General features: G+C 39.6%; 2 protein-coding genes across 10 annotated transcripts in view; one reads left to right on the top strand and one right to left on the bottom strand.

Annotated features, from left to right (window-relative positions):
- Positions 1 to 349: 349 nt before the first annotated feature.
- Positions 350 to 26,275, bottom strand: NPAT (nuclear protein, coactivator of histone transcription). 3 transcript variants are annotated; one of them, XM_074816126.1, is made up of 18 exons: positions 26,124 to 26,275; positions 22,747 to 22,865; positions 21,054 to 21,114; positions 19,468 to 19,540; positions 18,943 to 18,983; positions 17,646 to 17,876; positions 17,064 to 17,148; positions 15,806 to 15,938; positions 15,222 to 15,313; positions 15,051 to 15,138; positions 12,630 to 12,726; positions 11,969 to 12,100; positions 9,498 to 11,186; positions 7,709 to 7,824; positions 7,507 to 7,615; positions 6,474 to 6,531; positions 3,318 to 4,473; positions 350 to 1,690 (listed from the first exon to the last, which is right to left on the bottom strand). In XM_074816126.1, exons 1-18 carry the CDS (start codon positions 26,158 to 26,160, stop codon positions 1,613 to 1,615), a joined length of 4,395 nt encoding a protein of 1,464 aa, XP_074672227.1. In that variant the 5' UTR covers positions 26,161 to 26,275; the 3' UTR covers positions 350 to 1,612. The 3 variants fall into 3 exon arrangements, with proteins under 3 accessions (XP_074672227.1, XP_074672229.1, XP_074672226.1); XM_074816128.1 differs by having other exon boundaries at positions 17,064 to 17,145; positions 25,675 to 26,168; XM_074816125.1 differs by having other exon boundaries at positions 25,675 to 26,167.
- Positions 26,276 to 26,357: 82 nt separating this feature from the next.
- ATM (ATM serine/threonine kinase) overlaps positions 26,358 to 26,959 on the top strand; it is an 82,017-nt gene continuing 81,415 nt past the window's right edge. For 6 of the 7 annotated variants that reach the window (XR_012622121.1, XM_074816123.1, XM_074816122.1 and 3 more), the window contains exon 1: positions 26,358 to 26,474. The gene's annotated coding sequence lies outside the window, so the exon portion shown is untranslated. The other variant, XM_074816120.1, reaches the window with a different exon arrangement.

The raw sequence follows: 26,959 nt of genomic DNA, 5'->3' as shown, positions 1-26,959 counted from the left end.
CTTTGAAAGGGTAAGTGAATTGATGACACCTTTAGTATTCCCAGATAGCAAAAAAAAGACAGACTATGGTGGATGTTGGCTGTCCCATGAAAGAGCTACACTGTCTCACATAACAGCAAATCTGTTCAAAAACATCATTCACCTGTCAGAACACTATTAAGGATAAAATGCCACCATGTAGCAAAGGTGCAATTGTTTTTGCCACTCTGACGATTGCTGCTATTAGAACTTAGTGTTTAGTACTGAACTCTTTGTCTTAAAAAATGACCCATCAACATGACTTTTCTATACACTATCCACAAAGCTGTTTAGTGGACTGACTTACGAAATATTAAGCAAGACACACAACTTTTTATTAAAACAAAAATATTTATTCAAGCTGTAAATGCTATGCAGTATTTAGTTACTGGATGGGTTTAATATAAACATCTACTGCATAATATTGGTTCCTTAGGAATCCTTGTATACTATCTGAAACATTGCCCTGTTGCTGTACTGATCTCTTACAAGAAAACTTGCATTTTTTTTTTTTAAGAACTCAACAATTTGAGAACAAAGGAGGAAATACCAGTAGAGAAAATTCTGCAGTACTGGAGCAAGGCCTAGCGTGGTAATTTTTACCCATGCTAATTATTCTTAAAATGTAGCCTGAGCTTCTCCTGGGCCTGTTTTGAAGAGAGTTTGTATGACAGCTATGACAAATTCTATGATTAGATGCAAATTTTTCCATGTCTGGCTAAAAGCTTAAGTGATATCAACAAACGCTTTCTCAACGCTACAAATGACAGTTAAAAGAATTGACTTTTGCATCAGAACATGCTGCAATTCTTGTCCGGCTGTTGCTACAGTTTAAGTATCCATACCGGGGTATGAATACGGGGGTTAACCCCCAACCACGTCCATTGTCTGAACACAGCTTTCGCATTCAAACAACATCCCATGCAGCAAATACTGTAAACAGGTGAGGCCCATCCAAATTAAAGTTCTTCTCTGAATGACTGGCTGGGAAAAGCTTCATTAGATGAGAAATACTTCTGGAGGGTTTATTGGCCTTTCGTGTAGTTACCAGTATTTTTGTTAACTCATTCAAGGCCTTATAACGTGTGTTTGATAGTTACGAGGGAAGAGAGTGTTAGTCCAAGCCTGTTACATCTGAGGATTAAGTCCCTTTTGGATTCAACAAGACAAGGGGAAATGGCCAGGTTAGCTGCCTGCGTCTTAGAACAGTGAACTACAAACACCGCCTTCAAATTCACAACCTTTTCACAAATTGGCCAAGCGGCTCAGAGGGGTGAGTAGAGAATGCAGCAGAACACAGACAACGTGGTGTAACAGGAAACATACAACTTGTCTTACATTACATTTATACAAATTTACAATTTTGCAAATTAAATGGCTCTATAATTACGCAAGTGCTTTTTCAAAAATAAACATATACCAACTCAATGATATTTACACTTAGCAACCTGCTTCAGAAACAGCATGACTTTGCTATAAAGTGAAACTTCAGTGCACTGAAAGTGCAACCCACCCTTCAGAATTAACGTCTCTTCCCATGCAAAACCTCAGCATAACAACACCGAGCTTTGGACAGCCACAGTTCAACTTCTTTTCATTCATCATAATGCAAAGACAACAAGAACTTGTCCACATCCATTCCTGCTGGAAATGAATTTGGTAGCTTCTTTTTCTGTAGGAGAGGAGAGGAATAGTTGAGTTGAATGCTAAGAACCTGGGACTAGGGAGGAGTCTGTAAGCACTCCTTTCTTCCTCATCCTTCCCTCTACCTTGCAGGCACAACCGCACCAAGCTCACCCAGGCATCAGGCACATCCTATGCCATGTGCCCCGGGTGCAAGGGCCATGCTGGTGGGACAGGAGTCACCGAGCTCTTGGCTGCAGCCGTAGCCCACCCGCACTCCAGCCAGGCTTCAGCCAGCCTCCCAGCTCTTGTCTCAAACACACACCATACAAGTGAGCATTCTTCAGTCACAGTATTTCAGGAGTATGCTCTAAGGACGGTGAATTACAAAGTTACACTGCCTCTCCTTTTTAATTGTTTACAGACGTCACCTTCTCATGTCTCACACATTTGCTATCTGCCATTAAATCCCCAAGTGGAAGGCACAGTGCTCTAGGCTACAGAGATTGGGAATACACAAAACAGAATAGTCTAGGTTGGAAAAGACCTTGAAGATCATCCAGTCCAACCATTAACCTAACATTGACAGTTCCCAACTACACCATATCCCTCAGCGCTATGTCAACCCGACTCTTAAACACCTCCAGGGATGGGGACTCCACCACCTCCCTGGGCAGCCCATTCCAACGCCTAACAACCTGTTCTGTGAAGAAATGCTTCCTAATATCCAGTCTAAACCTTCCCTGGCGCAACTTGAGGCCATTACCTCTTGTCCTATTGCTTGTTACTTGGTTAAAGAGGCTCATCCCCAGCTCTCTGCAACCTCCTTTCAGGTAGTTGTAGAGGGCGATGAGGTCTCCCCTCAGCCTCCTCTTCTCCAGACTAAACAACCCCAGTCCCCTCAGCCGCTCCTCGTACGACATGTGCTCCAGACCCTGCACCAGCTTCGTTGCCCTTCTCTGGACACGCTCGAGTCATTCAATGTCCTTTTTGTAGTGAGGGGCCCAAAACTGAACACAGGAATCGAGGTGCGGCCTCACCAGTGCCAAGTACAGGGGTAAAATCACTTCCCTGTCCCTGCTGGCCACGCTATTTCTGACACAAGCCAGGATACCATTGGCCTTCTTGGCCACCTGGGCACACTGCTGGCTCATGTTCAGCCGGCTGTCAATCAACACCCCCAGGTCCCTCTCTGACCGGCAGCTCTCCAGCCACTCCTCCCCAAGCCTGTAGCGCTGCTGGGGGTTGTTGTGGCTGAAGTGCAGAAAAAAAGATGTGGACTCTAGTCCTGGTGGTAAATGAGGATGCAAGAGGAGCTTGAAGTCTATCTAGAAAGGCCTAGTTTGAGTTTGGCCTAATTCCTGCGTTCCACCTAGAAACTTAGTCTGAAGTTAAAACATGAATGAGTTTCTAAATTCTAAGAGAAATAATTTGATTTTCACAGGTATGTGCATAGAGTCAGTAGGAGTTACTTGCATGTATCTGAAGACTATACTGATCTTAAGAAAACAGTTCAGAGTAGGCTCAAGAGGCAAAGTTAGTAAAACTGACAAATATAAATAGGATGTTGAGGATTTGGAGTAGCATCTCTGAACCATCCCATTATAAATAATAAATATATAGATGTCTAACATATATTTAGAATTTTAAATGAAAAAGTAAATGCCTGTACTTACCTTTATTTTCTTCTTTTTCGATGGTGTTGGAGAGCTTTGAAGGTCTTTTCTATTTGCAGAACGAGAATTTCTCTCGCCCTCATTCAAGTCCTCTAGTTTCCTTTTCTTAACTGTGCTCCTTAAAGACCTGAACTGTTGAGTATTGTCCTTCAGGGGGGTTGCAGTGCTAGTCCTTGCAATAGCAGCCCGTGACAGTATCATCAGCGTGTGGGCAGCCATGCTGACGCTGTTTTCGCTACCTGTTTCACTAGCGGGGCTGCAGGCAGGCAGGTCTGGAGTAGCAGGGGGTACCATTATTCTAGGGGTTGTGCTATCCTCGTTGAAGCGCCGACAGGTCGGTGTCCGTACACTATCAGTAGTATCATCTGTATGCCTGTCCCCAACTCCAGATGGTGTGCGGGGTACTGGCAATTCTCCATTTTCAACTGTTTTACTAGTCGGGCTATGCCACTGAACGTCTTGCAACATTTCCACACATTGTTTAGTGAACGGACTTGACAGGCAAAGGCCCTGGTTGGAAACTTTAGCTGGTTCTCGCTTTGGCTCCTTCGAAGACAAAGAAACGGACACTGAAGATTTGCCACTCCCATTCGACAGTGACCCTTGCTTTTTGTTCAGCTCTTGCACTGAAGCACCTGTCTTCTCATTCCATAAGCTAACGCTTTGTTGGCCATTTGAGAGTTTGGCAGTGTCCTGGTTCTTCTGTTTTTCATCAGCATCCCTTCGTAATTCATTTTCCTTATTTGCAGTAGCCTTGTGGAAGGGATCTAATGGAAGCCCTGCAGTTGCCACCTTCCGCTCGGGCTGGGGCTCCTTTGCAGATGAGCTTCTGTTGCTACCAACTTCTGGCTTACACAGAATTCTAGGCAACGTTTTATCCTTCTCTCTCTTTGCTACTTGCGCCTTAGCAGAGGATGATGCAGAGTCAACAGCAAATAAAGTATTTTCATTTCTTTCTTTTTGGGATAAACTCTTAGTAGTTTGAATTTGGGTGTTTCCTCCTGGAGCGGGTAGAACATTATCAAAGCAGAGCACTCTCCTGTGACTTTCACTTTGTCTTGAATTTGAGCTTGTGCTCTCTACTGGTGCAACAGGTAAGTTCTCCTCTGCTTTCCTTCCTAGTTCTGCAGTGATAAGCTTGTCTGAATTTCCAGTTCTGAAAATGAGATGAAAATGCTTCAGCAACATACTTGTTCTTACCAGGCAAAGTCATTGCAGCTGGCTGCAAGTCCCCACCTGCCCCTCAAAATACTTGTTTAAAGCTCTCTCCCTTCTCGAAATGTTAAGTATTTTATCGACACACAAAGACCAAGGGTAAGGGATGACAACTGCAGAGAGCTCAGAAAAGGCCAAGAAGGATGACAAAAGGGTATGAAACAGAGTCTCTGCAAAGAACAATCGGGTAAGAGAGATGACTGAGAGGAAATGCAAGAGGGCTCTGGGAAAAAAGCCAACGAGAAGGAAGCTATTTGCTGTATCTTCTAGCAGAAGACCTAGGGGCATCAAGTAAAACTAGTATCAGGTTCAAAACAAAACAAGGAGGTTTGGACACTGCATGTAATTAAGCCTGGGAACTTTTCTGCCCTGGGATATTTGTGGATGTTGGTAGTTTACTGGAGTTCAAAAAGAAACTGAGCACATTCATGACAGGTCAGACCATCCCAGAATACTGGTTGTGGCTCAAAGTCCTTGGAGCTGAAACTCCACGCGGAATATTCTGGGCAATATCATCATGCATGTGCCTTGTAGCCTTCCCTGCACATGTGCAGTAGGTGACGGGATACAGAGCAAGACAAAAAGCTTTCAGTGGGCATCTAGGCAAGAACATACACACTCCCTAGGGCTTGGTCTCCACCTGACAACCAGTCACCACTGCACTGTAGCCATGTCAAAAAAAAAAATGTTTCTGCTGTCAGCTCATACCACTGTTATGTCTGTGCCCTCTTCTTGGCTGATGCTGCATTTCCAAGAGAAGCTTCTGCATATTCATCTATGCTAGTAAGACTCTCCCCATGCAGATAAGCCTTTATGGTTTGTAAGAGGACAAGTCAAATTAACTTTGGGATAGTAAAGAAGGTATGGGTGGCAGCAGTTTGTTTTATTTCCATGAAATTTGAGATGAGACAGAAGGTAGAGAATAGAAATGAGAAGTTACATCTCTTTACAGGGAACATTTTGCTCTCTGCTAGGCAAAATATATGTCTGGAGATAGATGAAAATGAATTATCAAAGAGTGATATTTTCCAAAATCTTGCTTCTGTGGTTTTTTTAAAAATCACTAATTTTTGCATGCATGTATACTGTATACCTTGGTACATGGTGGGTTTTTTAAGTTGAGTTTATTGTTCCTATTTTCCTCCACTGTCCCAACATTTTAACTGAGTTCAAATAGGTAGATTATTTTTTTAAAGTATGTTTTATTTTTACAATAAAAAATGTTTCACCTCTAATATTTAAACTGAAGTACTTATTTCCTCCTACACTCTTTTGCTCACTACAACATCCTTTTGTTTCTTAAGTCCATTAACAGGGAGAGTTACTACTGAAGCCTTGCTTTCCTCTCTCTCACTTGCCCAACAGAAAACTAATACCTATCCCAATTAGCAACTGAACTATACTCATCAATATAAAGTTAGCATGCTGTTCTCCCTGCCACCTTTCCTTTGACTTTTCACTTTACAAATGACCAAGCAGTGTTCTAATCTGCACAGCTGAAACAGATGCAAAACCCAGTCTAACAAACTCTGCTGGATTTGGGCCAGAGAGTGGTAAAGGCAATGAGGCTATACTACAAAAACAGGGGTACCACTCATCAGAGAAGGGAAAAAAAACCTGTTTTAGTCATTAAAATTGCCCAGTAAACAGGTAATTTCTCCTAGCTTGGACTCCACTCAAACCATTTTTGATAATTGAGACATGAAAAAACACAAAGCCATGCAAAATTAACATAGGAACAGTAACTGCAATATTCTGGCACAGACTGCCCCAGTACGAACACACATCTGTATCAGTACTCCTAGCAGACAGACAGGAGGAAATAAAGGGAGTACTGCTTATGTCATTGTTAAAAAAAGCTGATCTCCTCTCCACCAATACTACACAAAGATATTCATGGCAGGAAAAAGAAAGCAAGTTTTAATACCTAGCACTACTGACCTTTGTGTTCGAGAATTTGTATGGTTCAAAGGCTCAGCTACACTTGGTACGAGTTTTCCTGGAACAACAGAGGAAGTATTGATAAACTACAATATTCCAAGTAAATCATCTCACAATTAGTACAATGACATTTCACCTGACAGAGAATTGATAAAGAAAAACCCAGCAACAAAACTCTGCAATTTTTTTTTAGTTTTAAAGTTTACGTATTAATTGATTAGCAAAGGTTGCCAGCTAAATACAAACAAGCAGCTTGCTGTCTACGTGGGCCTGGCAAGACAAAACCAACTATGCTGGACTTCTAAATGCACAGCAGGGATTTCCAAGTAGAAGAGAAATAACCACAGTTACTAGAACTCTCAAGTTATCCATCAGCAAACCAGGATGCACACTAACTATAAATCCTAGATTTTTCTTAATTTGCAACTTCATTCTATTTTCATTTTTATGTGTAAACCCACTTTTTTAAAAAAAGGTAGATAAACTAAAGCACAAGTTGTCCTTATAACTTAATTTATTTTCTATTTTCAATTATTTACCCCTTCCCAACACAGAAATGAATGTAACGCCAGTTGTTTCAATTTACTATTTAAAGAAGCAAGGTCTCAAGAAATGAATATACAGAAGCATATACCTGAAATGGCAAAGAGAAAACAGCAGAGTGCATTTTTTGTATAAATATGCAACACTTCTATTAATATTTTCTTAACAGATGTTTAGAATTGCTGACTCTTAATAATTTCTTTGTTACCATGTAGCTTGGTTTCAATGGCAGCAGTAAACTGTACTTACAACCAATGAGATGAAAAACAATCAGAAATATAAAGAAAAGCAAACTTTTAAATTTTGGCAATAAGTTTGATCTGAAACCTGGAATTATTTTATATGCTGGGGATTCTTCTTTGTAAACCGAGCCATCCCAGCAGTCACCTATCAGAGGGCACTGATATTTATAAAACTTTATTACTCAGAACTGACATGTCTTTAGAACCCCCACTTTCCTTCTGCCCTTCTCAAGATGCAAGGTGGATACCTGTATTAGTCTTGTTTCTTGCTCCAGGAATCTTTTGTGATTTGGGAGGGATGGGAAGTTTTGGGACACTTCTGTTGCACACTGGATTAGCCACAGGCATATGTAGAACCTTGAAAGAATCAAAATATTCCATTACGATTTACCAGAAGACTCCACATCACTTCAGCTTTTATTTTGAAAAGCTTTATTTGTGATGTGCTACCTGGCGGGCAGGTGCTGAGAACGTATTTCCATTTTGTCCTACTACTGAGAGAGGTATCATTCCCACCATTCCTTGCAAAACAGGTTGCACCGGAGATGCAATTATAATGGCAGAACCTAAAAAACATCAAAGTGTTAAAATTGTACAGAAACTAAAAATACTTCAGTGAAAAGAAAAGCTGCAAGACAGGATTTCTTAAAATTATGCATGGCCAAACCCGTGGCAAGAAAAGCTCTGGATTTTTAGAAAAACTTCACTGTCTTTACTATACATCATCACTAGGAAACAGGGTAAGTACCAGTGTTATTTTTAGTTGATATTGACTTCTTTAAAGACTGTTTTCCTTTCTAAGAAATAGTTCAAAATTAAGCTCAAGTATGACAAACCTATCTTAAGGCTTGAACTTTGAAAGTGATTTATAGAAAAACAGTAAAAGTAACATCAAATAGCTCATTTTACTGCTTAGTAAAAACAATTATTTGCATCCTATTCCCTACAATCAGCATGCTCAAAACTCATTAGCAGAATTATTTTTTTCCTCCCAGTGCACCCGTAACACCCTTACAAGCACACAAGCAGCTGGGAAAGGCTAGCGTTGTGTGTCAATATTGAATGTACATTCCTGCCTGGTAGGAGGTGTTAAACGTAGCACTTGCAGATTCTACGTAATTAGTGGGTTTGAGAGTAATTATTTTAAATAAAATAAAGCACAATAAAACTAATTTGGAATATTTAAGCCAAAGTCTCCCATTTAACTGTTTAAATCACTGGTAAGACAGTTGTTTTAAAAGTTATTCGCACAGGTAAAAGTGTCTGGCTGCCAGACATACGGGAATTATAAAACAGGGGAACTATTATAGCACATTAATTGAAAAGTGGAAGAAAAATTTCAAAAGTGAAAGAAAAATTTATTCCACAGTTCTTCAGTTACGTGAGCACTACCAGGAAAAATATCAAATGCAGAAGAATGGGCAAACTTCTATTTCTCTATGAAAAAAGAAGGTAAGAGCTGCATAAAGAAATCCCAATGACAGAAAAGACCAGCACTCCAAGATCTTGTACATCCTGTTGCACTGGCCTCTGACCACAACGAAATGAGTACACAGAAATTCAAGGATAACTGCAACAAGTTTTTAGTTTTGGAAAGAAATCTAAATGTGTTGATTACAGCTGGTTTATAGTTAGGTTTAACATTTTAAAAGCACTTTTTTAAATTGCTGTAGTTATAAAAATGCTTGAACAAGGAGAGATTTTAATTTATGGAAAGAAATAATGTTATACTTTTGTATTTGTCTAAATGTACTTTCTAGTGTAAAATAGGCTTTTAGAAAATGAAACAAACCAAGGAAGTAATTTTGGAAGGACTATATACATCTAGCCAGTTATCTAAACTAAATACAGATACCTATAACACACAGCATTCTATTTATAACAGGAATCTTACTAAAACAAAAGCAAAAAACCCCAGATTTAGCCAAAACAATGGAATTTCTTCCAGTGTAAGCCAAAAGACACTTCCTAAATTTATTACTGCTAAAATTATACAGTTTAAGCTTCTGAAATATGAGGCTATTTTTTTCAAAGCAGCCTCGTCAATGACTCTTCATAGTTTTTATTTAATTTTTAATAGCACCTAATATACTCAAAAGGCCACATAACTTCTGGCTGGTTTCAAGGGACAGAGAGAGCAGTGTTTAAAAATTGTTTACTTTTAACGCACATACAAAAAAAAGAATAAAATCACTTTATGAACACCACATTTTCAGTCATTTTCTAATAATGAGATTACCTTGTGGGAAGTTTGGAGAGACAGTCTGGTTTGCTGCAAATGTATTGCTGGATCTAGGAGGAGTCCGTAACTGTTGTACAGCTGGAGCTTGGGCAGCAAGCGGCATAGAATTGCCGGGCAATACAACTACATTTGATGGTGTTACAGCTGTGCCTAAGGTAGCTGGGTCAGTCACACAGGTGGCTATATAAAGGTTGTTTGAATTCCCAAAAGCTGTACTTGTTGCTGGCATCAACTGTATAAATCCCCCTTCCTTGGAGAGATTAGTTGTACCTGCAACTGAAAAAACAGTGCAGTCTTCATTCTGAGTGTTAACTGAGGTGACCACGGGATCCTTGGGTCTAAGCACAAGAAGATTCTGCTCTGCCAAAGCTGAATCCACGTTTTTTTCTGTGTCTTCTGAAGTCAGACATTTAGACAGGCCTGCAGTTTTCGTTGGGGATTTGGCTGGAGAAGACAGTATTATAGTCGGCAGATTTTCTCCTGTGATGCTGGAAACAGCGTTATTTAACTCTGTGTCTGATGAAATAAATGGATCATCACTGATGATGATCTTGAGGGACATTATATTAGAAGGATCAACATCCATTGGTTGACTGCTAGAAGATACACCACTTACACTTTTGGCCTCGGTACCTGACTCATCTGTTGAGGATGCGGTTTCCGGGAGAGGAGACTGGCATATTTCAGATGTAGTAAGATTATTTTCAGTGGATACTACAGAAATTTCTGTACATGCATCATCACCGGAAGAGAAATATACATTATCAGCATCTGCTTTTGTAGAAGATGAAGGTTCTTGCATTTCTCCTTGTGTTCCCTCTGAGTTTGACAGACCCGAAGGGAGGTTAAAATCTTTCTTACAAGGCTTATCAAGTGTATGCTGATCACTTGAGTAAGTTTTGTTAGAAGTATCAACAACTTCAAGCTGCAACTCTGTTTTGTCAAGATCCGAAATCTTCACTGCAGATCTTGCAGCACAGTCTGACTGTGTACTCTGTTCCTGATGGTTAGAGTGGTGGCTCGAGTTCTCCTGTAAAATACCTGGTAAGGCAGCTGTATCGTTTGTTACAGCCTGTTCTTTTCCTGCATCTGCTGATGGGCTACAAATTGATGCACTGTTTTTTCCCAGCAGTAAACTGTGGCCAGGGCCCCCATCAGAAGGGCTTTCAGTAAGCGTTTTGTCAGATGTATCTGGTGATAAGTGACATTTACTTCCAGAATGTGTTTTGTTTTCACTGGCTGTAGTACCTTCTGTCAATGAAATCAAAGAAATCTGTGGACTACCGGAATGAACATATTCTAAATTAGGACTACTTTGAGCACTATGACTTAGTGGGCCTTTTTCAATTTCCATAGCTCTTTCACTTCCAGATACTAATGCAGATGACTCTTTTTTATCATAAGACTCTCCACAGCATTCATTACATTCGCTATCAGAACTCTGTCTCTTGTTAGGTTCAGTCAAACCAGGCACAGAGTCAAAAGCAATTTCAAGTTCTCCAGTATGTTCAGGGGTAACAGTTTTAAGTACTTCAGTCTGCTTCCTTGGTCTACAGTTTCCATGCAACTGTTCGTTCGTTGTATTTTTCTTAGCCATATCATCATCATTAATGCTGGTCCTCAAGCCACATGATGCCTCTCCTAACTGAAAACCTTTACAGGAAAGTGAGTCTCTAGAATTATCACCTGCAAAAGACAGAATAAATTAGTTCCATAATTCCTAGAACAGGTGATCCTTTTACAGTATGTTAGAAGCAACTTATCAGTTCCATGGAAAACTGTTTCACATGAAACTAAGTGTGACTAATGCCACTCAACCTTACCTTCAAGCTGAGCGAAAAGTATATGAAATGTATGGTTATATACATTAGGCAATCTGGCAAGTCACTTTGTACATAAGTGTACACAGAAAAAGCAAACGGCTCGAGTCACTAAATCAGATTTCCAGAAGCAAAAAAAAGTAAACTCAGGATAAAGACTTCTTGACTCTGCTTCTCACATACTTTCACTGAATATCTGCTACTGACAGACTATTGTTAAAAGTGGGGTAGACGCACTAAACATACCCTTTGTCCAGAGTGACTCTTTTTGTGTATCAACCAATATTTTACAGAATAGAGAGAAAATATTAATATGGTTAGATGTAAAATACTATCTTTCTGTGTTCCACAATGAATATTGCAAAGCGTCTCTGTTTTGAAGGAGAAAACAGATTTGCAGATATTCTGGTTTCATTTAGGAGCTTATCAACTAAAATTTATAAGTACACTGATGGACTGTGTTAAATTTAATAGACTGAAACTTTCTAACAGACCAGGTGTATTCGTATGTTCATGAAGTGTCCATGTCAGATTGGATATTACCATTGAAAACAGAAAGATTTTGAAATGCACAAATTGCCTGAAAATATTTTCATAATGAAAAGTGAACAGACTAGAAGAGATCTTAAAGAAAAAAAAACAACCTACATCTACTAGTTTCTTCTGTTCCTAAAGAACTTTCAAGTGTTTCCAAGTTATCCTCATCCACCAGGATTGCATTTTCTACTCCACTCTGACCAGAAATACCAGCCGGTAAGTTCTTGTTTACCTTGCTCTTTCCTATTTTCAAAATAAAGCATGAAAAATGATTAAATATGTAATTCTACATGCAAATGTTATTATTGTATTTTAAATGAAGCATGGAGATTTCAAATTCAAGAAATGCCATCCTAAACTCAAAGAACTATTTGTCTGCATTCATTACAAGTCCAGAAAGAGCAAAAAACATTACTGTATTTTATGTAAGGATATCCCTGATCAGACAAACTGAAAAATTTTACAACAGCATAGAAAACAAGTATGAACTATCACCCTTTAGACCAGAAGAGTCTAAAATAACAGCAATAAAACAATCACTGAGCCAGGACAAAAGCAGAATTTCAGCCACAAGAAAATGCTGTACTTTATAGTCATGTATAAATGTATATAAAAATCTAATTCTGAAATGAGGGACACAGATGCCATACAGTCCATTTCTCTTGTGAAAGAGGCCTGTTGAATTACCTTTGCGTCTTCAAGCAATACTTAGGAAAAGTCATCATTCAGGATGCTTTATAGTAACGGTACAATTGAGTGTAATATACCCTACCATAATCAAACAAGTCAAAGAGGGCCTGAAAAGCTGGATCTGATTCTGTCTGTTCTAGAATGTCCTGTATAGCCTCTTCTGACATATGAATTTCACCCTGAGAAAAGACAAGATATACAGAACTGTTAAAACAGTTACTTTCATAACTTAAAAGAAAGATGGACGAGAATTGTTTTATTTTCAGATTGGTTTTAGTTCTATTACTTCTGCTCAGCACAGAAACAAAGACTAATGCTGGAACTATTTCTGCCACAAATTTAATGTCTGTTAAAAAAAAATTAGTGATTGAAGTTTAAGAAATAAAGTCTCCCCAAACCCAAACATTTTTGTCAGACATTACACCCTATACATGCATATTGGAGTATTATTCACATAACGACCAGCATTGTTTAGGAACGACTAAATCTTGTGCTACGCTGGAAGCTTATGCAGATGGTATGAATGCTGTGAGCCTGCACTAGCCAACCACCTGTAAAAAAAAAAATTCACCAAATTAACCCTAATTTCTTGAGTTTGCATATGTATCTAGAAGACAGTACTAAGCAAAGGGAAGTTTTATTTGATTTGCCCATGTCATGGTTTAAACCCAGCTGGCAGCCAAACACCATACAGCTGCTCGCTCACTCTCCCCCCACCCCCGGGGAATGTGGGGGGAGCGAATTGGACAGGTAAGGGTAAGGAGACTCAGAGGTTGCGATAAAAACAATTTAGTAATTGAAATAAAATTAAAATAATAATTATTATAATAGTAACAATAGAAAATACAAATGGGTAATGCACAACGTGATTGCTCACCACCCGCTGACCGATGCCCAGTCCGTTCCCAGCTAGTGATCCCAGAGAAGAGAGAACCCTGAAACCACCGTCCTGAAAACCCGAGATATGGAATATTCCACTGACCAATTTGGGTCTGTTGTTTTGGCTACACTGCCCCCCAGCTTCTTGTGCACCTGCGCACCAGCAGGACATGAGAAGCTGAAAAGTCCTCATCTCTTAGCAGCAACTAAAAACATCAATACATTACCAACACTCTTCTCGTATCAAATCCCATACTGAATCCAAACCACAGCACTATTCTAGCTACTAAGAAGGAAGGAACAAAGCTTACAAAAACAATTAGCTCTATCTCAGCAGAAACCAGGACAGCCTATTACATGTTCTATAATATACATTCCAACTACTTTTCCGTGGAAGGCAGTTGGAAGGCACAGCTACAGAGGACACTGCTCTAAGCTTCCCATTTCAAGCTGACTTGTTTGGTAGCAGACCAGGAAGAAAATGAGCGGGGCACTCAGTACATATTCAAGTGTTCAAATACAAAGTCTCTCCTGACTTCCCAGAGATCCTCTAAGCACTCTAAAATCTTTAATATGGTGGTTGGAAGGTGGATTATCCCATGTGATATGCTTGATTATTTTGTCCCAGCTACTCTAAACCAAGAAGCTGCTTTGATTTTGTTCTGCTTCGAAAAATGGAATGCAGCTTCTCAGCTCTGTATTTTGACAAAAACTGATGTAAAATCACCAAGTGACAGAATAATAGCTTTTAAAAAACAGATGCCTCTACCATAAACAGGCAACGGCCTCTACTCTCCTGCCCTTTTCACAAGGGCCGTGAAGATTATAATTTCCCTCATTAAGAGCCCCTTATAACTGTGATTGCCAGACTGATGGTTGTAGGAGAATGGAGAATACTAGAAGTTTAGTTTGTAGAAGCAGAACATACATTTCCCCAAAAGCAACAAAATATTAAATTTGATGAAAAAGCATCCCAATTTAGGCTCCAAAGACAATTTCTGTTGCTATACTAGACGATCCATGTTTATCTTACAGCAAATCAGAAAATCAGATCAGACTAAATATGTTTGGAGCCTGCAAGATATTTGATATTCCTTTTTCTTTTATAGGACTATTGACCAGATCCCCAGACAGAAGCTGGTACCAAATTAATGGTACCAAAGATCCAGTGACAAGCAGGCAGCTGGTGACTGTGGAACAGTGTGCTTAAATGTTAACAGCTAACCACTGAAAGAAGCAGTCCCACTCCCTTGGGTATTGACCCTGCTGCATGCTTACACTGCCTTGTACAGGTACTGGGAATGAATTCTGAATGCTAAACCAGCTCAAAATTAACTCTCACAAAATACTAGTATCCTGTCAGTTCAACTCCTTGAACCTGCCCACCACCACACAAGGGAAGAGTTAATGCCTATGCAAGGGAAGTTGTTGAACTGCCCCTGGGCAGGGGGTTAGACAGGATTAGCTATACTGTAAAACAAAGAAAGAAATAAAAAGAGAGAAGAAAAAGAGGACAGCAATCTCAGGTATCAGAAGGTAGACAGAGGTTCAGCATAGTTCCCATAACTGATCATTCTCATGTGCCTGGTCTTAGAAAAATGTGGCCAGGGCAATCTACACCTACCTGAAGTCCAAGGATTTCATCAATTGAAGTCTCCTGCTCTGTGGGACCACTGTCTGTCTGTTTAGGGGCCTGAGCGACATTGCCATCACTGGAACACATTGGTCATTAGTTCAGAACTCAAAAATAAATCAAATAAGAATATATATGAAGTTTAGAGGTTCCTTTTATTACCTGCCCAGGATTTTGTTAATGTTCTCAGCAAGCTTCTCCTGAAGAGATTTGTTACTCAAGATTTTTTCTCTGGCATTTTCAATAACCAGTTGCTGGAAAACAGTTTTAAAGTGGTCAGGTTTCTATTTTTACCATCACTAGAAAAGAAGCATGAATTTCCAATTTACTGGTTAAAAAAATCAATTCAACACAGAGAACACTCTTTATAACACAGAGACAGCCAATCTGTGACTGCATGACATTGCTATGAAAATCATCCCAAAACATTCCTGTACTTCTACTCTCCTAAAATATAGTAAGGCCTATTGTGCTTTCTGATTTCCATTCTCTAAAAAATTACTGTATTCTGACAGCTTACAGGTATCTTAGCAAAGCCAGTAAATTAAGGGAAAAAACACTCTACACAGCCATGCCACCCTCACTAGTTTAGTACACAGAGGAGCTAGTTCAAATACAAACCAATAACATGTATCTTCTGAAGTTAATTTCTATAACACCTAAGACAAACAACAAGTAAAAGACTAGTTCTCTTTAGTCTGAATTTGTTTCTTAAATGTAAATATCTTCCATAAGTATATACTCACTGGGAAGTTACCATCTATGAATTCTTCAAGGGGCTCACTTTCTTTTTCTGTTATTACTTCATCAGGGTCTTGAGAACTTCTGGTTGCTGGAAGAGGTCCAGATGTTGCAATACTTTTCCTCTTCTGAGATTCACTGAAACATTCCAGGAAATTTATGATGTATTTTGTGAGAACATAGTAAGCAATAGACCTAATGGTCAATAAATCAAGTATTCCTCTCCCTTCTTAGCGAACGAAAGATTTTAATCAACAGAAAATTAACTACATCTTGGAAATACAATAAAAGTTGGTACCTGTTTCATTATGTCATATGCATATATTGTGTCTGACTTCATAGAAATTAAACAGATATACAGAAGACACGCATGTAAACATCACAATGGCAAATTGAATTCCATTACCACTATTCAGCATTTTTCCTCCTCCAGTACATGTTACTTTAACTGGTGGTACAGGTTCTAATTAACGGCCACTCAAGAAAAAGATTTGGGCGTCACCACTGAAAATAAAGTTCTCTCAAGGAGCAGCTGTTGTCAAAGAAGCGAGCAGATGTTAGGTTGCCTAAGAACTTAAGATGATGAAGAGGAAATGTAATGTTTTTATATGAAGTCATGGCATAGGCTCTTCTGAAACCATCAGTCAGCAGTGGCACTAAAATTACTTATATACAAACAAATCATGCAGGAATAGAGGGGACTTGGAAAAGGTATAAATGGGTAAGGATCTGGAAAAATGATAAGCAAAACCACCAACTGGTATTTGGTCAGGAATAAAGACAACAAATGGAACACACATAGACCAGTCAACTCATTAAAAACAAAAGGATATTGGAATCATAGAATAAAAAAGACAAAACTAGTATGAGAAGTTTTTCACATCACTTTTATTTTTGCTGACAATTTACTGAAGCCAATAGTTTTTCTAAGTTAAAAACAGAAAAAATTCACATTTATATCAATATTGAGAATTTTCAAAATTGATAAGGATATTTTGGAAGAAATACTAAATCTCAGGCTCTAAGATTATTTGTCTATGTCTAATACTGGAATAATGTAAAGACTGGCTACATGCAATAAAAAAGCACAAGTAGCCTCATATCAGTCTAACGTAAAGTTATTTGACTTTCCTTTCTGTTGTGAAACATCACACACTGGCTGCTCTCAGTGCACCATCTAAGAAAATTTACACCTGAGGTTAGAACACTGCATAATCTCTAATCGATCTTAACAATCCCACAACACCCCCCCTCCATGTTTACCTTTTTCGTCTTCCTGGAGACAGCAAGTTTGAATGAAGCTTTCGTTCTTGTGATGCTGGAACTTGAATGTGTATGAAATCTCCTGCTTTATAAAGGAAAAAAACCCGAAGATCGTGATGCCAGTACCTTTTCCAGTGACACTGTTAAAGCTCTACAGTAATCTACACATTACTTATTATGTTCCAATAAATTCCTGGGAATTCATACAAAATAATTTGGTATTATCACAAAAATGAGAACAATTTCTTTTAAATATATCCTGAGAAAAACATCCACTTGATGTGGATCATCCCTTTCTGCTAAAACAAGTGTTTTGAGTGAGAATACAGGATAGAATAATGACAAACTAATGCACTTCTGATCTCTGAACTCACATTACCAAGCAAGTATGCAAGAGCCATTTCTCTTTTGGGCACTCCTTTTATTTTAATCACCTGAACCAGTTTGGAGAGCTAGGGGAGCAAAGCATGAATTTCCAGAAACTTTTTTGGTGGAAGATGATTAGTCCTTATTTTAGAAAACTTCCTTCTATATTCATATATTTTTCACAGAAAATAAGGTTTGAAAAAGCGTGCAACTTACTGCTGATCTTGTTTTCTTGGGTTTGTGACTGGTGCACAAACAACGTATTCAGTCTTGCCTGTGACATGCTTTGATTTATTGTTGGCCTGTGAAGAACTTGAGGAGATACAACAGAAGAGGAATTCTGCGGCGCTGACTGATGGGCTACTGCCAACAATCCTGAGTTTGCAGGAGCAGATTGCTGAAGCATTCTTTGTCTTTTCATTTCTACAATTCCACTTCTTGTACGTGCTAGAGATAATAAAGACAAGTTGAAAATATATGATAAAAGAATGTAAAAAGGTTGCTTATTTTCCAAGACCTAATTAAGGATGCTCCATTGAAACTTTTTTGTGCTTCAACAACTAAATCATTCACAACTCAAATAGTAAGCAACATCCGTCTTTGTGTTCTGTGTTACAGGTTTGAGCAAAAATAATTCAAGTAGTACAGCAACTTACACAGACATTGTAACCATGCTTGTACCACTGCTTAAATATTTGCAGGAATAAATCATACCAAAATTATATTTCATTACACAATATACCACTCATATAATTGACCTTAATTGAAATAGCTAAACCAATGTAAGTTTGCATTTATTTATCAGACTAAATCTGACAAATTTAAACAACAGAACACCACTCAATCCAGTGAATCTCAGATCCAAGGACAATCACTGCCTATATTTCACATTCTGTTTTCTTACACAGGTTACTCAGTAGAAGTACTACTGAGAGAAAAATTTCTTTTTAAGTAAAATAACTTCCCTTTTTTGAGAGTTCATTTGGTAGTTTTTGTAATGAAAGAAACACTTCTAGATAGAACAAGAATCTTTTCATATTTTTCTTAGATATATGTTTGTATACATTAAAAAAAATTGTTTCAAGATTGTAATACATTTTTATATTCTCCTTCTACAGAAATTAAACTGCATCATAATTAGACTGGTTATGTTTTCAGTTCCTCTATGAACCACAAATTAAGTCAACAGCTTCAGGACTGAACAGCAGTTTTTAAACCTTTTAACTGTGTAAACTTCTAAAAAGTTTTCAGCAGAGAAGAAAATGCTATACAGAAATTAAGTCCCTTGCAAAAATATCAGCTTTTCTTATTTTCCTTTCTTGATCATTACAGTAATCCACAGACTTCACTAAAGACAACAGACATGCTGAAAAAAACACTGCAGAAGAGATTTGACAACATTTGAAGAGTAGGGAAGCATTACTGATTGCTGCAGCATTCCCACATTTTTTGCCCAAACAGATAATTTGAACATAAAGCCTACTGATCCCATGGAACTGGTTCAGTTACTTACTCCTTTGATTAGCAGAAAATCCTGTGGAATTCTGCATGCTCCTAAAAAATGAAACAGGTGACATAAATAAAAAGAGCACCATGGAAACACTCAGCTACACAGTGTGACAGCATCTATCATACGGTTAATGTCAGTCGGGTCCAAACCACACATTACTTCAGAAAGCTTCAATCTACTGATTGCTATTTTTATTCTTTCAAACAATGGTCACAGATCCTTCAAATGAAGCCTACCATTGTACTTTTCATCAAGTAACCACAACGGTATCGGATTCTAAATGAGCCATTGTATGTTATTTTATTACAGGAAGGCCACATACACTAATGCCCTCCTTATCTGCTAGTTGTGCCTTAAAATCTTGAAAAGTCTACTCAACTATCAACTCTCACATACCTATCTTTTTCACCATCTCTGAGAGGCAACAGAGAGCAAAACCATTCTCTACAATGATAAGGGGAGTTGATCAACGTAGGGACTCACTAATAAGAGTGAAATTTTACTTTCTTGATTTCAAAATTGTATTACCTGATCTGAGAAAGTGTGTAGTCTAATTTTTTCCACAGAGATGACATCATTGCTGGAACTTCATTTGTGGTTTCTAAAATAAACAAAAAACCACAACCAAACCAAACATTTTAGATGCCTAAAACAGATACATGTTGAGAAAAACTAAAATCACAAGGAAAATAATTATAACACATCATCTAAGTTTAAGTGTCTAGTCACCTTCTTAATATTCTGTTAATTAAAGAGCCCTAAGTCCTAGTTTAAGAACTTTGATTGATATGAACACACACTCATCACGGATACAGTCCTCAGTTTCAGAAGCCTAAATGAAACCGAGGCAAAGACATTTGCGATGATAATTCTTAATGGAATCTGTATATGGTGTTGCCTCCCGGGCAAACGCGTGCTAACCTAACCTAACTCACTTCTAGAAACGGTATTCATATTCCCAAGTCACTTGTGTGCTTTTGAAAATTATAACCTGCAAGACATGCCTTTAAAAGTAATGGGTTATTTTAAGGTGTTGCCTGAACAGGTAAAAACACTTGGTATTCTTGAAGCACAGAACATTAAAGTATATATGGAAAGACGTCAGCATATCATTTTATAAAGTTTTTCAAGGTGCCAAGTACAAAGTATCTTGAAGAAAGTATGTTTGTGTCTTAGTTACGATTTCTATTAAACCTAGCGTGAAAGGAAGAAAACACTCAGAAATGTTCCAAACATGGTATGTCTTAAATGTCAAGTCTTAGAAGCAAGCACCACTAAAATCTGATCACACTACATGTATCAAAAAATTGTAAGACTTGGCAACATTCAGAAGCTCAATAACTGCTTTTAAAAACAAGAAACGCTCTGTCTCTAATATTCATACAAAATATTAAGTTATTCTGAAATTGCTTTAATTAGTTTTAAAAACAAGACAAGAAACATTTCACACCGTAAGACTCTTCCTGGCTGTTTCACAGAATCATAGATATCTCAAGTTGAAAGGGATCCATAAGGATAATTGAGTCCAACTCCCTGCTCCTCGCAGGACTACCTAAAACTAAACCATACGACTAAAAGTGTCACCCAGACACTCCTTGAACTCTGACAGGCTTGGTGCCATGACCACTTCCCCAGGGAGCCTGTTCCAGTGACCAATCACCCTCTCAGTGAAGAGCCTTTTCCTAAGGTCCAATCTGAACTTGCCCTGACGCAGCTTCATTTCATTTCCGTGTGTCCTATCACGGGTCACCAGAGAGAGGAGATCAGCACCTCCCCCTCCTATTTATAGTATAAACAACAAACAGTATAACTTTACAAGCATAAACCCCTACGCTTTGCACATTTTATTATATCTTTCTGTTTTATTACATTAGAAGTTCTCCAAATTTGAAGTGAAATTATATGCGGGCAAATCCAAACTAGGATAGTCAATTAATTTTGCTCACAATATGCTGATCTAATTGGCCATTGTCTGCATAATATGGGAACCTTCAGCTCCTAGCATAGATGGGGGATTGCTCTAAGTCCATATATAGATGGAGATATTACCTTTTCCTCAAGGAATTCACGACAGATAAATAAAAATAAAATAAAATCTCATTCTGAAGGCTTACCTTTTGTTTTCATGGCTACGTATTCATTAAGAATAGTTGTCAAGTTTTTTCCACACAGGGACTGGAAAAAAAATACTGATCTTAGAATCTTCACTAATAACTTATACTTCATCTGCTGTATCACATTATATTTAAGCAGTTCTTTAGAAGACACCATGCTGACCCTCAGCACAAGGAAATGTACTTTATGCTGCTGGTGCCAAGTCTTCTCAAACTAGGAAAGCAATCTGTGGAACAAAGTGCTATTACGAACACAAAATCTGAAGTGCTTGACCTCGCTGCACAACACTGACATAGCAGTTAGAGCTGCATGACCTCCACGCACCTTTGTTATTATAGAATAAACTCACAAAAATAAGATGATGAACAGCTGTAACAGAATAATGAGTATGTATCATCCTGGAACGCAACACGCGTTAAGATGCAAATGTCTCTTCAGTTCTCTTAAGAGAACTTCTGACTGAAGCAAAATTCTTAACAGTCACACAGAAATAACTTTCATATCATATTTACTCGTTGTGTTATTTTAGGTGAAACAAAGAGAATTAAGATTTTAAGGTTACCACTACCATTTGTTGTACCTTCTTGTCTCATTTGCTAGTGGGAATTCTACAGGGTATGACAAATACAGCCCTTTATTGCAAGTATTTTGAGCTGCAGGGAGAATTTTTTTCTTAGACACTATCATATTATCACTTTTCTATAAAAAGCAGAATAATGTTTCTACTGAGAAAAGGGCGATAATTTACGAATCTAGATAATCTATTTACATTTGGGTTTTTTTTCTATTTTTTGCTGGCCATAGCTTGGTTCTCAATTCCCTACCTCCAAAGTACAAATGACTAAACACTTGTAAATTAAATAAGTTCAATGGCCTGTTTTGAATAGGTACATCAAGACTTTTGATCCCAGAAAAGACTTCCACAAATTTTGAATACTGTGGACAAAATCCCAGACCATATAATTAACTGATATATCAGAAGAATGAAATGGAAAACAGGAAGAAGATGCACATCTAAACATTAAAAGATTGATACATAGCAATACCTAAAACCTGTTATTTGCATACTGTATTTAAAATCCTATTTTGTAGATGTTAAAAAGGCAAAGTATCTAATTACCCTGTAGCTATATGCACATATCTACATATGTAGCTACACCTGGTATTTATGCATACCTGAAGTTCCACATTTCACCTGGGACAAAGCAGATGATACTGATCAAAGAGGAAGCTGAACTGAAACAGAGTTTTTATCAGCAAAATTCAGCAGCCTTAGATAAAGCTGAGGGACCTTCCCTAAATATTTAATATGCACTTGAAACGGAACATTACCAGCTGCTGTGTTTAGGATAGGAAAGTGATCTCTAATAAATTACAAGAGCAGCCCTGAAATCAATAAAACCGTTGCGACGCCCTTCCATAAATCAACCTCGAAGCTATAAAACAGACTAAAGGTAATATGGTGAAACCAATTTGCATATTTTACACTTAAATGTTTCTTAGTAAGATTACTAGATATGAAATAACTGCTAATACCACTGGATGCAAAAAACACCCCCAAAAACCAGAGGGGATGATCTAACTAACATTTTAAGCAGCATTTGAGAAGTAATTGTTACATCGAGAAATCTCAATTTTCTTTTCCATGTATGCAAGACAATTTAACTTTCTGCTTTTCAAATACAAACTCACCAGCAAGCAGGCTGGAATAAACCCATCCTCTGTACAGTGCTCTGCATATTCCTTCAAATCTGAGCTTTCCAAAATAAATTCACGGCAGGTAGCTAGAAGTTTTTCCTGTTGTAAATACCCTGCAAAAAATCAGATGGAAAATTCTGCTATTTCATTCATTACTTCTGCTCAATAGGTATCAAAGCATTAACATAGCCCCCCATGTACAGTGTTGAAATAATCACGTAAAGATTTATATGTTAGGTAAGTGAAGTTATTTTGAAAGAACATATATCTTGCAAAATATTTCTTTAATAGTTAAAACCAGAAAGAGCCCAAAATGTTATTGATATTACACTGTATTTACAAACCATCCAAGACTGGAAACAATGCTGTATGAACAATTTCTGATTGATCTTTAGTACAGACAGTACTGTACAGACAAGAAAATAAAAGTTCTTGGCTCAGGAGGCTGACAAACTAACTCTCACATGGACCACACAACGCAGTTTGATAATTAAATGGAATTCTACAACACTTTGTTAATAAAATGCATTGTTACGTAACAATAACTCTCCATGCATCCTCCTGTTTTAAAACAGGTACAACCTGTGCAGCTGTTACAACGGTATATAAGGTTTATTAAAAAAATTGGCATTGTACAAAAATTCGTAACAGGAGAAGGTTCCCCCCCCCACTTACTGTCATTTTCATTTCAAGTAGATGTACTAGCTGCAACCTGTGCCCTGCACACACTCCAAGACTCAGTAGTTACCTTAACAGGAAATATACTGAAATAATTTTCTTTTCCAAAATTCCATTCCTCAGCAAATATGTTCTGCTTTAATCAAATTTTTTAAGCCCTGCTTTAATCTTCAAATATTCTAAACATAAAAAGATATAGACCAATCTGCATGAAGGATGCTAGAACAAAGAACCACAAAAGAAAATGTCTCTTCTTTCTTGCTCTTCAGTAGCAGAACTGAACATGCAATGTTTTAAAGAAAGAATAAAATATATGCCTAATTATACAATGCAGGGTATATACACACTAGCATATCTATTTCAACGGACCCCCAAAATGGTCCACCTCAGTTCAGGAATGCCTATAGAAAACCATGTCCTTTAAGTTTGCATGAAGACAAATATCATTCAGCAGATCCGAGCATAGCTGGAAAAAACAGATCACATTTCAGACACATAAGCCCTTGTCCAGGTCTTCAACAAATAACCAAACTTGAAAGTTAAACACAGTTTGGGAATAACCACTGTGAGTTTAATCACGATGTGTGAGCTGGCCTATCCAACAGAAAACATTAATGGTACCTGTGGAAAGGAAAGCGCTGTCCTATTTATTTTTTCAAATGCATTTTGCTAGAAAACACTCAAGACAGAAATTGCTGGAAACTGAAACTGTATTTTTGGGAAACACAATTATATGCCAGTCTTGTTCCTACCCACTATACCATCCACTGCTGGCCAGGATGGAAGATGGGGTATTAGGCTAGGTGGAGCTTTGACCCGTGCTGGTATGGCTGTTCTTACAATCAAACTAATCTGGACATTTACGTAAAAAATTGCAATGTTTCTTTCCTGAACCTACTACTACAGTATTGCAAGGGATGGCTGAAAGCTTGCATATAGGCATATTCACCAATTTCCTCTAAAATAAGACAATCCAAATTTTAAAAATGTCTGAATTAAGATCTTCTGTGCAACTGAACTGAACCAATTTGCACACACTGTATAATAACAGTTCACAATTTTTAACGTTGCCAAAACCAAATCAAAGGCACAAAAGGTACAGTACCTTCTGAAGTAGGAATGATTCAATATTTTGTTCTATCTTAAGAAATGTAGACACATGTCTAACTCATAGTACACATTCAGTCTTACATTGATTAGAAAAAGATACATTTTCTTATGTATTTTTCTATGAGTGAGCACATCTTGTAATTTTATATTTGTTTCTTAAATCAATATTAATCAACCTTCACAGCAGTAGAAAGACTTATGTTGAGAGGGAGGGAAAAAAAAAAGATGGAAGTGCAGCTGCACTGGGAAGCCTCTTTATCCACCCAAATTCAGAGATGTCTCATGGAAGAGGAATCCCTATTAGAAGACAGAAATAGCTACAAGGAACACCCTGTTCTACAACCTTAGGTTGCTCAGAAGTTTTCTAGACATGATGCATGCACCATGCTACAACAGACACAAGATAGGATGGATCATCCTTAGTATACACGACGTTGCCAAGATTGTATACTATGTCTGCAAGTCACTGGTAAGCACGAGATAAGCCTTCTACCCAGAAACTTGTAACTTAACCAATTTTTTTATAGAAGAGTACAGTGAAAGATCTCCCTTGCGTGATCTTAAATCTTTTACAATGCATGGGGTTTCTAAAAATCCTCTACAACTTAACAATAATAAAAACATTGCATCTCTTACTAGCCTTGTTTCTCAAGACAGTAGCAAGAAACATTTCAGGTAGTATTTAAAAATAAATTGTGCTGGAGGAACACTGAAGAAAAGATTCAGCCTTAGTGGCTTTGGGTTCAAAAAAATTGTGGACAACTGAAAACTGAATCTCACAATACAAGCTGCCAGGAAGTTTTGGCAACCTGTGCCAACAGGTGCTTATGTGTGGGACTGAAATATGCGGGTCATATTTTTAATTACCATGCATTTGTTCTTATCTTTGGCAGTATCCAAATAATCCAAAGCATAAAATAATTTAAAAAATTCACTGTCTGCAGCCGACATCCTGAACACAGTTAACTCTGCGCTTTCCACAGACACTGAGCAAACCCAAATTCTCAACGCAGCCTCACAGGTGACAGAAACAGGGAAAGAAAAAACAGCTGAACTTTAACCTAGCCTCCTCTGGTGTTCTGGATCACCCTTGGATTCCCCCTGCAATCAGATACTTCGTTGAACCCCACTCACCAGGCATCTGTCTGGAGGTGGACACCAGAGACCACCGCATTTTCTCGAACTCGCGCAGACCCCGAGTTCAAGGCGCGGCCGGGGCGCAGCACAGCCCGGCCCGCACGGCCTGGCGGCTCCCCTGCGCCCGCCGCGGCTCCAGGGGCCCGAAAGTCCCCCAGGATCGAGCTGCGTTTGTCTCCCGCTAAAGACCGGGCCGGAGGAACGCGGGGGGCCAGCCCGCAGACCACGGGGCCCGGGGCTACGCCTCGGCGGCGGAGGCTGTGACCACCCCAGCCGGGGGGGGACGGGCGCGACACGGCCAAGGGTCAAGGGCGCAACCGCTTCATTCTCCTGCCGCGCCGAGGGCGCTGCCGGCGGCTGACAACCCCCAGCAGAGCCCCTTTGGCGCGGCCGCCGCCGGTCCCCCACCTCGGGAGTCCCCGCCCCGCCCTCAGCGGCTCACTCACCCAGCACCAGCCGGGCCACGTCGGACGGCAGCAGCATGGCCCGCAGCGGCGAGGGCAACGGGGAAGGAGGGAGGGAAGGAGGGAGGGAAGGAGGGAGGGAGGGGGGCAGCGGGACGCAACTCCCGGAGGCGCAGCGCGGCCGCCCCGCCACCGAGGCGAAGGCGCGGAAACTCCGCCAGGCAGAGCCGCGCCCGGCCCCTTCCGCCGGAACCCGCCACTGCCGCGTATCCGCTTCCAGGTCCGCCCGCTGCCGCCGTACGCGCGCGCCGGTCCGCGCCGCGCCGCGCTGCCGGGAGGAGGGGGCGGCCGCCCGCCTCGGCTGGCTCCCGCCGCCCGCCAGGCCGCTCGGAGGTGGGCCCGCTCCTGCCCTCCCCTTCTGCCCCGCACCCTGAGGGGTTGCTCGGCCTTCCCTTGCCCGGGCTCGAGTCCTGGTGGGGGGGTGGTGACCCCGGCTCTTAGCCCTGCCGCCCGCGGGCGGCTGAGGTGAGGGGCCCGGCCCGGCTCGGCGGGGCGCGGCGGGCGTGCCGCTGTGGCGGCGGCGGTTGGGCGGGCTGCGGGCCCCGGAGGGGCTTCGCGCGTGGTGTGGGCCGGGCGCGGGGGGCGGCCTCGTGGGGATGTGGGAGAGCCGGAGCTTGTCGTGTGGGAGCGGCAGGATGGCCCCCGTTAGTTGTGACACCCTGTACGCCTGTACCTGAGCACCTCAGCAGCTGCTCAGTAAACACCTCTCCGTGATTTAATTTTTTTGGATGTGTTCCTTCATTGCCATGTGTAACTTTTTTATAAGGGATGAACGTGGTCATAATGTGATAGTTGGAGAACTATGTAACTAATAAGAG

The sequence above is a fragment of the Strix aluco genome, chromosome 2, assembly GCF_031877795.1.
Source record: "Strix aluco isolate bStrAlu1 chromosome 2, bStrAlu1.hap1, whole genome shotgun sequence".
Classification (NCBI taxonomy): domain Eukaryota; kingdom Metazoa; phylum Chordata; class Aves; order Strigiformes; family Strigidae; genus Strix; species Strix aluco.
This window is presented reverse-complemented; position numbering and strand designations above follow the sequence as displayed.

Excerpts from the sequence above, each read along its gene's own strand:
- NPAT (XM_074816125.1), bottom strand. The coding sequence starts at position 25,714 with ATGCGGTGGTCTCTGGTGTCCACCTCCAGACAGATGCCTG. Across the intron at positions 12,727-15,050 it reads ATGAAATCCTTGGACTTCAG|GGTGAAATTCATATGTCAGA; the intron begins GTAGGTGTAGAT and ends GTCTTTTCTCAG. Across the intron at positions 4,474-6,473 it reads ACAAATTCTCGAACACAAAG|AACTGGAAATTCAGACAAGC; the intron begins GTCAGTAGTGCT and ends TCTCATTTTCAG.